The sequence below is a fragment of the Semicossyphus pulcher genome, unplaced genomic scaffold (genome assembly GCF_022749685.1).
Source record: "Semicossyphus pulcher isolate SPU_LCO1_2020_fin unplaced genomic scaffold, fSemPul1.0.p SCAF_11, whole genome shotgun sequence".
In the NCBI taxonomy this organism is placed as follows: domain Eukaryota; kingdom Metazoa; phylum Chordata; class Actinopteri; order Labriformes; family Labridae; genus Semicossyphus; species Semicossyphus pulcher.
Window position 1 is genome coordinate 25,190,595 of NW_027211615.1, and position 13,110 is coordinate 25,203,704.

Here is a 13,110-nt window from a genome sequence, read left to right on the forward strand (position 1 = left end):
ACAAAAGTGACTCACTTAAAGCCACAGTGGTTTGTGTTTATTGAAAAGTATGAAGAAAGTTTTTAATGTAAGAAAATATGGCTAAAAGTTATATGAAAACAATTTACAGTCATATAACAACAGTCAGCTGAGAGGTTGGTCTAATATTAAGTGTGGGCTGCAGTATTAACCACAAGATGGCGCTGTTTGCTACACGATGTGCCTCTGTGTGTGTGTGCCTCCACAGCTTCTGTAAACTCTCTCTAATTTATGACATAATGACATCTGTTTAAATCACGAGCAGATTAATTTTCTCAGTCAGCTGCATCTGTACAATCAACAGCAACGTGATGGAAGGGCAGCAGAGATGTAAAGACAAGCGGTCAGAGTTGATGAATTGGGCCGGATATTCGAATCATTATGAGATTTAATGAGCTAAGACTTAATTAAAAGTGCATAGATTTGCAAAAAAAAGGAGTGAGTTCACCAAACCCTGACAGGCCGCGACAAATCCTTTCATTTGCCAACAAGGCATCATAAACTTCAGGGCAGCCTTCAAGGGATCACGTGCAGCACACAGGTTTATTTTGCAGATGATCAAATAGCCTAATTCCGTCTTGAAATTTTAATGAGTTGTGTTTTTAACCCTTTTAAATTTGGGCGAAATGACGGAACAAGTCTTCATATCTTAAGATTTACGTATAATCAACTCAGCACACGTGATGAAGCAGCACTTCATGCAAAAACATCTACTTGGCGACTGATAAGAGGAAATTGAGGCAATTATTTTTGCTAAATGGATCAACCATGAGAGCTGAATATGACTACATCCTACAGTAACTAAACTGTGTTAGTAAGTCTTGTTTACAACTTATTTTAGACCATGTTGGCGGATAAAAATCCTTAATTGGCAGATTTCTGAATGGAGTTTGGTTTACAAATTAAAAACAAGGATCACTATATAGGTCCTAAATGCTCCTCTGGGGTTTCTAAGACATTTTGCTTTTCTTAGGGCTTTCCTCCTCATTAAACTGATCCAAACGAAGCTACCAACGCAGCCAGAGCGATGCTGAATTATGGCCAGCTCCCTCCACTCCTCCTCAGAGCCAGCTGACGCTCCGTGCGCGCTCGGATCCCCGCTGCCTGCTGCCAGCCTGCTGCTGTCTGGATTATCAGCGCTGCTGCTGATGCTGCTGGATGCTGCACGAGGGCGCAGCCCGGATCCAGCTGAGGATTTGAGGATGGAAACGTGAGGACAGCAGGGCTGCTGGAAGCGAGGAGGCAGGATGGCATAAGGACCCCGGTGCAGACTCGCGGTGTTCAGTTGTGAAATCGTTCTACCTGCTGCTCATCGGAGCGTGAAGTCATCCTAATAAGATTTTATCGAAGCGCGTCCCTCCGGATCAGGTGCGCCGGTATTTCCCTAACTTACCTTGGATGATGGTTTCTGCGTGTTTGTCACCGAGCAGCAGCGCGCAGGTGGGAGTTTGGATTTAAATCCCAAAGTTTGGATCTTCTCTTTTCCCGGAATTGTTTGCACAGAGGATGACACTCGTTGTTCGGAGATGTACGCGCCTCGTTCAACACATCAGTTAACTCTGGATGGAAGTCATCGATGTTATCCAGGCACATGATTGTGTGTATAAGTTCTCACTGTGGGTACCTGCTGTGCTGTGTCCGAGTCTAGTTCACGTGAAAATCCGGCCGTGGTCCATTCTCGAGGAAAGTTTGTGACTGGGACGCTGCGAAGGATGAAGCCAGCGCACCTTTTCTCCCTCACCGACTCCTCTCCTCACTACTGTTTCTAATCTTATTCATCATTTGTGGATGTGTTCGTGATGTTGGGGCTGTTTCGGGGGGTGTAGCTGGAGGAGAATGTGTTTCCAAACTGTGGAGTCCTGCTCGGGCTGGAGGGGAGAGCAGCGGAGATCCCGATCCCTTCCTGGGACCACAGGTGTTCCCTGCACACAGGTGAGTAACAGAGTGCAGTTTGGTGATGGCAATTATGGGCTCACGTCAGGGGGGAAAGTTATGAAAGAGATCATTTGGAAAATTCTAATTGCATTAGCAAAGGCCATAAACAACTCGCACCACAAACAAGTAGTCCACGTGTTTTTAAACGCTCCAAACTCCATTCAGAAATCGTGCATTTTTAGTGCTGCATGAGCAAACATGAGACAGCTTCCTAATAATCCCCCAGCTTGCATTTCGAAACAGTTGCCTTCAAATGTAGATATAATGATGAAAGTGTTGGAACATATTATTTATCCAGTTAACGTAAATTAACCCTGAAAGGAAGTCATCATTTTGCAGACAGAAGCGTTGATTTTACACTAATTGTTACATTGTGTTTTGTACATATTTAGTCATATTAAACTGGGCAGATATGTTTGTGTAGAGGCGCACTCATGTTTAACAGCACATGGTTTCAAAAGGTGAAATAAAAAAGAAATGCTGGGGTTTCTTTTGCTGTCTTAAATCCTTAAATCTACCTTACTAGGCTCCAACCGTGAAGGGAAGATGTTTTCAGCTTCACTTAATTTTGCGTTATATCTTCAGTTTTGTCTTTAGAGTATTTTAAACGATACCGCATATTTTGCACTCATGATTAACTCCATATGTGTTTATATTTTTAACTTCTCTTGTTTTAGACGACAGAACCTGAAACCTTTAAAAATATATATATTCAGGATCCCTTTTATGTATTTATTTGACATATTTAAAGGTTCATAAGAGGAAATATGTTCAAGAGATGATCAAAGACATAACATTAGAGCAGCTTTAAACTTTATTAGTTTTACTGCACTGTGCCTTTACTCTGTTTTTTGTTTAATTATACCGTTATATTTGTTGAGAGTCCTTGATGTGTCTCAGACGTCATTGTTTACTTAAATCATCATTTATTTTTCCTTTCAGTGACTCCAAATACCAAAATGCCGAGCTGTGGCTAGAGAGGCTGCCCTGTGGGTCGAGCTGCCCTTTGTCTACCTCCCTGCACCCCTCGTTCCTCTTCCTTCCCTCTTTCCTCCCGCGCTCTCTCATTTCCCCCTCTCCTTTACTTTATCCTCTTCTTTCCTCTCCTTGCATCCTGCATCGCTATCCGGCTCTCGTCCCCCCCACACCTTCTCCTCCTCTTGCTCTTTTCTCCTCCCCTGAACCCTCCACCTCCTCCCTCTCCCTCCCCCCGCAGCACACATGCAGGCCAAGAAGCGGTACCTGCTCGTGTCTGTGGGGGCCGGTCTTCTCTTCCTCGTCTACCTGTGGGGTCTGCAAATTGGGGAGTTCCAGCAGCAGCCGTACCAGTATCACCAGTTTCCACAGTACCCCCAGTACCACCAGCAGGAGTACCAGTACTACCACCAGAGCCAGGACACGTACCAGCCCCAGCCCCTGCCCCAGAGGAGCCCGTCCAGGCCTCCCAGACACTGGCCCGAGTCCACCCAGCAGCTGGAGCCGTACCTGGAGGGTGGAGAGCAAGAGGTAGACTCTAAGCAGTGTCAGAGATAAGAAAAGATGGAGGGTGTTTAACCTGCTGCAGTGTGTGAGACATGTGTATGAAAGAGGTCAGATATAAGACGAGAAGGCATCAAGGCATCCTTTCAAACTCACAGGAGCTGCAGGAGGACACATTTCCAGACTTGATTCATAGAGATGCATGGTTTCAAACTTGGGTTGAGGATATAAAATGAGTTAGCAGCTGGCTTCAAAGCTTTACTGGCTGGTTGCAGGACACGAAGGCGATACAGAAAGAAGAAAACTGCGTTATGAGTTGTGAAGTATTCAGAGATCTTGTCGTTCCTCTGAAAACTATTCAAACGATATAATCTGAGAAAAGAACATCACTACGTGAAGAACTGCTCCCAGTTTTCAACTATGTTAAAAAAGGAATTTGCAAAGGGGCTGCCTTGGTGTTGCCGTGTTTGTTCAGGTATCAGAAAAAAGGACAAAAATTGTGGCGCTTGTTTGGCTCAGTTGGCAGAGCGTACGCCTCGTTTCCTCGAAGCTCGGATCGCAAATTCGGCTCCCAGTTTTCTGATCATTCGGTGCATGTCGTCTCCCTCTCTCTACTCCACACACATGTCCTTTCTCTCTTCAGCTCATCTAAAAGGTAAAAAAAAGGTGAGAAATTCCACAGAAGGCTTCTGAGAGGTAAAAACAGTGCACAGCAGTACATACAATTAGCAATGTTATCACACTGACTTTTTTACAAAGCTGGAGTTGTAAATTATGTGAAAATATGAAGTTGCTTACTACTACCTGCCCCCAAGTCAATCCCACACAAGATGCCTCATAGCTTAACGAGTGAGTAAGAATTTTAACCAATAGTAACTGAGTTATAAATATGCATAGACCCACCCCCTCACTATCTAAGTTACCCCCACAAGTGCTTATTGAGAGGGTGCAGCAGGAAGGTAAAGACGTGTCATGAAAAGTGCGACTGTCTGGGTTGTAGGAATAAACTGTATAAAAAGATGGACGACATTACAGCTCCCTAAAAGTGAGGCCAAACCCTCTCTATCGCCCCCTGCTGACTGGCTGCAGTATAGGTCATAAAGCCCGCCTCCTCCATGTTAACAGATGGGACATGAGTCAAACTATAAAATCAAAATACATTTTTCTCAAACATGGTTTCTGTCATTATAGTTAGTTCTTATCATGCTGATTTAAGTGTTCATTTTTCTGACAAGTTTATTTTTAATTAGTTATTTGATGCTGTCAAAATGATGATTGACAGCTCTGTTGACAAATAAGGCTCCTGCAGCCGATCTGTTTCGGATTAGCAGAGTATGACGTCACCATTGCAAGATGGCAGCGCCTATCACAGGGGCTATTTTGGCATCAATTTCATACAATGGGAGCAGATGGAGACGCGTTGTCCATCTATATATACGGTCATTGGTTGTCGTGCATAAAACAAATCTCTGCACAGCTTTCCAAATCAGAAAAAAATGAGGCAAACATGAAAGTTTATTTATATATCACATGTCAAACGACAAGCGGAGACTCAATGTGCTTAAGATTAAAAACATAAGTAAAAAGCACAAGCTTCTTATAAAATAAGAAAATAAAACATAGATACAAAAAGCAGAGAAAAATGGTAAACCCGGTACATCCCACCCGAGACCCACCCTCACAAAGCGACCACAAACAGCCGAGACACGATCGACCACGAACACCCAGGTTACCTTTTCAAAGTCATCTACCTAGACGATGTGCTTACATCTCTTTGATTGGCCATCACAGCTCCTTCCTGAAAATATTATTTGTATAGCGCCAAATCATAACCAAAATTATCTCAGGACACTTTGAATAATAAAGAGTACGCTGTGGACCTGCTCTTTTTGTAGAGAGACTAACATGAATCCACCACGAGCAGCACAACGGGCAGAAATCTCGAGCAGAGCCAGGCTCATGTTGGATGTTCAGCTTGGTTCCAACTTTCATGCAGCGTCCCAGCTGTGGGAGCTGCTTCTCTGCATGCTGTGCTGTTTTCTGTCTTAAGGCAGACAGAGATGTTACACAATCTGTGACAAGAGGTCATGAGCACATGATCTGCTGTAAAAGGTCACAGGCCAGGATGGTTGAGAACTACTGCTTCAGGGGAATCAAAGATCACTGCTCATCTTCTCGTGTTGGCTGGTTGGCAGAGTCGCTGCGGCGCAGTCATGCAACAACACAACAAAACCACACGTCAGAACCAGGGAAAGATTCAGATTTCACTACCGGGAGCAGCAAGTCACTTTTTAAAACTCTTAAAGCAAAAGATGCAGATGAGTTTCTCGATGGGAGTTTTGGAATTAGTTGATTTAACGTACAACTGCACTGTGTATCTAAAATGTGAGTTTTACCATGTGGTGTGAAAGATGTTCTGTCTTCATGTGTGTACAGGAGGACAGCCCTCAGCTCCACCACCAGCACACCTCACCCCGAGAACGCCGTGCGATCCGCGACAACATCTACAAGAACAAACGCTGCCGCATGGAAACCTGCTTCGACTTCGCTCGCTGCCAGTCGGGCTTCAGGGTTTACGTCTACCCTCCGCAGCGAGGCGACGAGATCTCCGAGACCTACCAGAAGATCCTGACGTCCATCGAGGGGTCTCGCTTCCACACCACGGACCCTTCGCGAGCCTGCCTGTTCGTCCTGGCCGTGGACACGTTGGACAGGGACCAGCTCTCGGCTCAGTTCGTGCAGAACGTCCGGCTCCGGATCCAGAATCTGCCGACGTGGAACGATGGCAGGAACCACCTCATATTCAACCTCTACTCGGGCACGTGGCCGGACTACACGGAGGATCTGGGCTTCGAGGTGGGCCAGGCCATGTTAGCCAAGGCCAGCGCGGATGTGGTCAACTTCCGACCAAACTTTGACATCTCCATCCCGCTGTTCTCCAAGGAACACCCTCTGAAGGGAGGAGGCGTGGGTTATCAAACTCTCAATGACGCACCGCCATCCAGGAAGTACCTGCTGGTTTTCAAAGGGAAGCGATACCTAACTGGCATCGGCTCTGAGACGAGGAACGCTCTGTATCACATCCACAACGGGGACGATATTATCCTGCTGACCACGTGTAAACACGGGAAGGACTGGGAGAAACACAAGGACTCTCGCTGCAACCGAGATAACGAAGAATACTCAAAGTAAGACGACCTTTTTAATCTCTTCGCTTTGTTTCCCGCTGCGTCTGGGTGTGCTTTGTTTCCGATTGAAAAGAGCATCAGAGCTTGAAAATCTTTCAATTAAGAGGATCTATTAGTGTCTCCATTTGTTCGCTGGTGTCTGCGAGAGTTGGTTGTTGCTCGTTTGTCATCCTGCAAAAACAGCAGAAAGCCTGTTTTTTAGCAGACATTATCGCTTGTGGCAGTTATCTCATTATCAGCTCTTATTTGCTGTCTGTTATTGCAATGAAATGCAGTGTGTCTGTGCATCATTACAGCTGGTGCGCAGGGGACGTGCGTGCCGCTGCTGTCGATCATTCCAAATGCAGTTTATTGGCTGAAAGCGCGCCCGCTTGAGAGTTTCAGGGACTCTCTGCAGCGCACGAAACTCCTTTTCTCTATTTGAATGAAATGCTTTCATGTGCATATTTCACTATTGTCATGGGAGTTGAGCTTTTCTGTTGCTGTGCTCCTGAGACAAAATGCAACGAGTGTGTTTGTGCTGTTGTGCGTGAAAGAGAGCGAGGGGAGCAGGCGTCGACTGTGCAGAGAAGGAAACTTTTGTCGGCTCAGCAGTTGGTCGAGAGAAAAGTGATGCGAGACGTGAGGAGGGGTTCACCTTTTGAAATTTTTAGCGAGAGCTGGCAGCTGAAAGAGGAGGAGGAAGCGTTGCATGTCGAGCGAGACCGGGAACAACATTCTCGAGTTCTGGCGCTTTTTCCTGGATGTGTTGGCCCAAGAGTCATCTGTTACATATTTCACGTTGAGATATTGCAGAGACCCAAAGGAAAACCACAGCGAATCCAGAATCCTGCTAAAAGCTGCCGAACAGAGACAGAAACGTTACAGCTGCCTTCTGTATAAAGTGTAGTCTGCAAATCTGCATCAGTTCGAGCATCTTATAAGGATTAAAACGACTGTGAGGTTTAACAACTGACTGTTGGCTTTAACAGCATGTGAATGTTGACTCTAAACAGTGTAGGACTTGTACTCAACATAAACACAAGTTCCCCTGAAACAAGCTAAGTGAAGCCGGAGCACAGGCCGGGCAGAGTGTCACGAGAGAAGACACCAGTGCTCTTCAATCTGCAGCAAATATGAGTTCGGCTATGATGTTTGTTTCCTCTAAAGTCTCGTTTGACAGCGAGAGATTTCCGGCGTTGAGAGTCAGACTCTGGTTGTTGGTGAATGAGTCTATTAGTGTGTGGAGTGCTGTTTGGGTCGTATCGTTGCTCTTAACACACTACAGGAACAAAACTGTTCAATCTATCATTATCTGTCTTCATGTGTTCTGTCACATTTTCAACATCTGTTAAGATTTAAAAATATATCAAAGTGTCTTGTTAGGCTGAAGACATGAGTCCGTCTTTTGGTCCTGTACCCAGAAGGACAGTAGTTTCCTCCGGAGAGTTTCCTCCTTTCACTCCTCTGAATGTGGAGGATGTGACTGAGAAGTCTTCCTGTCTGTCTGCTGCCGTCTGCTCCGCTGCTTTACATCGATACAGACATCAGCCAGTGCCGTCGAGGAGGATCCTGCACGGCGAGGCTCCCTGATGGGAACAGAAACCGACGAGGATCCCGAAGCCTCGGGCGGTCGATAATTGCCCTCCAATTGAATTAAGCCGTGAATGAAGGGCTCGATAGAGATCTCACCTCCCACTGAGCGTCGCCGGATTGAACTCGCGCTGTTTTACTGTACGTAGATAACAGCCCGCTTCACCAATTAGAGCCTCGCCGTCTGAAGAGTCTCTCCAAAGAGTGTTTGAGGCTGAGGGCTCAATTCTCAGAGCGTCAGATAACATCGCTGTCTTTCAGGATGGCTTTCATGGTCAGAAGAGAGGAGAGAAGGAGGACGAGTGTAGCTGATGGTCAGATGGGATGAGAGGTGTCCCGCTGACATCTCCATTCTGCTTTTCCTCTCTGCTCGTCGACCTCCTCTCTTCTTCTGACTCTGAAGGAGCCTGAAGCCAATTCAGCTGGTTGTTTTCTGCTTCTCTCCTTCCATGCTTCAACGTGACTGACAGGCCTGCTGGTAGGGCTGTAACACACTGCCTTTTAATGCCACACAATGTAGAAATGAAATGTTAACTTAACTAAAAACTGACAAGGAACTCTTGATGAAGAATTCCAAAGGTAGAATTATTATACACGGACAGAACGAGTTGATTAGGGTTGTGTTCGTACTGATTATGAATTGAACTCGCCTCTTCACTTTTGGGGGTGCACGGTGGTGCAGTGGTTAGCGCTGCCTCAAAGCTAAAGGGTTCCTAGTTCGAACCCCAGTTCAGCCGTAGGGGGCCTTTCTGTGTGCATGTTCTCCCCATGCATGCGTGGGTTCCCTCCGGGTACTCCGGCTTCCTCCCACAGTCCAAAGACATGCTCGTTAGGTTCAGTGGTGACTCTAAAAGTGCCTGTAGAAGTGAACGTGAAAGGTATGTGTCAGCCCCGTGATCGACTGGTGATCAGTCCATGTGTAACCCCGCCTCTCGCCCAACGACAGCTGGGATAGGCTCCATCCGACCCGCCATCCTGAAGAAGAAAAGCAGTATAGATAATCGATGGATGGATCACTTTTGAGTTTTGGCAGTGAAGGAGAGAGGGGCTGAGCCTAGGAGTGGATATTTTTACTTGCCTGCACTTAAGCACACACAAAGAGAGGCTGATTTTACCTGCCGGTACCAGTTGTTTTTTATGGAGGAATAAATGGTTGGATTTATGTCTGCTTTGGAAGTGGATTATTATTGAGATTGAGATTGATGATTATTCATTCTTAAGTCCCCTTGTGGTGCTTTGTTGATGTCCTACGCAGGCCTATTGGTAACTTGACATATATTTATGATGCTAATTGACTTTTGTTTTTACACGGGACACATCCGCTGGCCTCGGAGGTGAAAGTCTCGCGTTCCGCCCTGATCTTGCACAGACTGTCTGGATCTTTAGTCACCTCCCTTCCTGCTATCACAAAGTGATACAGACTCAAAATAAAAACTCTAATGTGACCTGCTTTTAGGCTGCTGCTGTCAGTGCACACAGTTTTCCTACTCGACTGCGTGCCTGTTTTTCAGATGCTGGAATAAATTAATACTTTCCACAGACTTTAGACAACAACTTCCAGTCTACTGTGGAGTTACTTTGTCCACGGAGCACGAGAGTGGTATCTGCTCATATTTTGTCGAGTAGCGGACCCAGCTGCCACATTTGAGTTGGAAATGAGAACGCTCTGTATGTTGGTGCATGCTGCCATGTTGAAATGTTACCTGTGTCTGAAGAGAAGTCTCACATTACAACGGAACTTCAGGGAACTGTGGTCGGCTCTTTATCTTAACTACCCGAGTTTAAGGCTAAATCCATTTTCATTTCTATACATGGTTCTAAACCACAAGTACGAATTACTTGACAAAATTGATTGCTGTTTCCGCTGTAGCCACTAGATTTTACTGCTTTACAAGAGATGAATATATATATTGGTCGTATCAAGGCAATGCAATTTAAATTCCATAGTGTATGGAACATATCTTTGTGTAAACTGTGATGGCTGTTGGAGCTAATAACAGTGGTTGAAGACGACTGAGAACCTTGACTAAAGTGAAACAGGCCTGGAGCCTGGTCCAGCCCTCAGGATGTTTTTGCTACCTTTTTTCACTATAATTTTCCAACTTACCTTGGGCCATCACAAGATGATAACGACCACTCCCAACTCAGGGCTGTTTGGTCTGGAGGGCCCAAAAAAACCCCTTTTGGCTACATGATGTCACGGCACATACGAAGGTACTACTATCGCATAAATAGTCTATGGTATGACATTCGGCAGGGAGTATCCTGAAACATGTGGGAAAGTAACAAAATAAGATTTAGGAGCTTGGAGCCATTGTATTTTGAATTATTACCCACAACATTTTCGTCCCTTTTGACTGTGAGGCGACAGCGTTAACAGTGCAATCCACATCTTCAAAAAGACAAAAAAAAGGACAAATTCTCATCAAAAATGTTGATTATTCAGAACATTTTGTAAGAAATCACTGCCTCACATTTATGTATAAAAACTGCCAATGTTCATAAGCTTCAATTTGAGCCCAAGACGACCTTTCTGTCTTCAGCAGGACTCTAGCTGTGACCAAAATGCTTCAATGTACCTCATATCAGAAACAACAGTCAGTAAACAACCTTCCAGATGAGGGAGAGCATGTCTGTTGCATCTAGCAACATCTTCATCTGTACTGCTGCGGAGACTCGGTGACTTGGACTCGAGGCGACTCGAGTCACTGTGTTGATGACTTGTGACTTGACTTGACAAAAAATAAATGACTTGAGGCTCGACTTGGACTAGAGGCATGGTGACTCTGATGACTTCCGTGTGTTCATAAGTTTGAATGTCGTCAAGTTTCTGTCTAACTATCAAGTATGTACGCAGCGCAAACTGGGAATCGTGATTGGACGACTCAAAAAGCTCCCCGGTATGTGATTGTCACGATTGAATGGCTGGTTGTCAGTCAAACTCCTCGCTATGGCAACACGCAACATCAAAGCCCCCAATTAGAAGCCTCATCAGTCGTACTCGTGACTACTCAATACCGCCTCAGAGCAGACCATCATCATGGCTGCGTCTGTGCCAAGATAATACAGATACAATTCACTGTCATACTTTTTGAACAGGTTATATAAATTGGCAAATAATATAATTATTAGACGGGCTGCTAACACCTTGTGTTTTCTCTTTATAAAGACCGGATACTACAGGTAAGAGTGCTGGATCTTGGGTGGAAAAGAAGTGACTTGACTCGGGACTTGACTACCCTTAACTAAGGACTCGACTTGACTTGACTTGCCCCAGAAAAAATGACTCGAGACTTACTTGGGACTTGAGCAAAGATGACTTGGTCACAACAGTGACTGCTGCTACTGCTATATAAAGTAAAGAACGTAAAACACTGAATACTACAGTAGTGTTTGTACTTATACACAGTACTATATACTAAATATACTTAGCTACATTCCACGTCTTACAGAACACAAACATGTTGATTTTACACAAACATCTCTGACAGATCGTGACAGACGGATATTTGCACCCACACGTACCTCTGTCATCCTTCAACAACTGCGCTTCCATCACTGATTGTTTCATAATAAGCAAGTAAAGACGTTTAATGAATTAGTTATAAAGTGCTCCTTCCATTCAGCGTTATGATTTGATGCGTCCCAGCGTGCAGAAAGACACACACACAGCTGCTGTCACATCTGTGGATGTTTGGCAGCTGCAGAATTCAATATGTATGACGAGAGAAAAGAGTCTGACAGTATTAATTAAAATGTCAGCTGTGGTCATGTGGGTGGCCTGTCTAAGTGTGTGTGCGTCTGTGCTTCTTGAGTTATTTCTTCCCGGCCTTGTTGTGAGATGTTCTATTAAAGCACATCAAAAGTCACTGTCCTCCCTCCTTGTTGCTGCTTATCTCCCTCCCTCCCTCCCCCGTCCTCCTCTCTCCGCCTTCCTCTCCCCGATTCTCCTCCTCATCCTCTCCTCCTCTTCCCATGCTCTTTATTCTCTCCCTCATTCCCTTATCTGTCCTCGTCCTCACTCTGCTCCCTCGCTCTTCCTCCCCTCTTCCCCTCTCGCCCGCCGAGCCACACTAAAGCGTGGAAAAGGCTTTAGTTGCTGTCTCAGTGCATCTTTAATGCAAGTCATGATGAGGAGCACCACGAGGAATAATAAGAGAGTGAGAGAGAAGGAGAGAGATGAGTTCAGGACTTTTTAAACACTTTGATGTGTGACTGATTAAACAACCCCATTAAAGAAAGGAAAAGCAGGTTAAACCAGGTTGTTTTTTGGACATGCACATGAGCAGATAAAGGGAGGGACACCGAGATGTAACTCTTCATGTCCAGTGACCTAAAAAGGCCCTTTAGTGTCTACATAGTAAATAAACCAAGCAGCAACAGTGAGGCCCTCACTGCCAAAAGCTGCAGTTCCCTCAGTGGCCACTGGAGGCTGGTTCCAAAAGCGAGTAGATCCCCATACAGCACCATGTTAAAATGCACGACCTAACATGGACACAGCATGAAAACTGGGCACTGCTTTGAGTAACAGGTGGGTGGCAGACAGCCAGCTTATTGGGTATCAACCCCTCATGTTCAAAGGTCACCTGTGGCAAGAAAAATCTAACTGCTGAAGAATCCCAAACTAGAGGCTATGTCCACTTATTCACAGTCTACAGACTAAACCTTTAAAAGAAGAGGTTAAATAGTTCTCCCCTTTTCTTGTCAAAGGTTCAATTCGAATAACTTTATTTATCTGTTGGGCTTCATTTGTGTAAGAGAATCAGAGCGTATACAGTTCACATACCCAACAACATACCACACACACTGACCACTGTGGATTGTTCTATGAACGTTGTATGTGATAAGTTCCGCTTTATAAAGGTTTTTTATTGTGTGTAGTTTTTCCCTTATAACAAGAGAGTATTCTGACTAATGA

The 13,110-nt window shown here is 45.1% G+C and overlaps 1 protein-coding gene across 1 annotated transcript in view; it reads left to right on the top strand.

Annotated features, from left to right (window-relative positions):
• Positions 1-3,174: 3,174 nt before the first annotated feature.
• The window catches only part of LOC138612408 (exostosin-1), a 260,576-nt gene continuing 250,640 nt past the window's right edge, over positions 3,175-13,110 (top strand). The window contains exons 1-2 of the mRNA XM_069685629.1: positions 3,175-3,459; positions 5,869-6,620. Of these exons, the coding sequence (XP_069541730.1) occupies positions 3,175-3,459; positions 5,869-6,620 (1,037 nt within the window). The remainder of the gene's footprint in view (positions 3,460-5,868; positions 6,621-13,110) is intronic.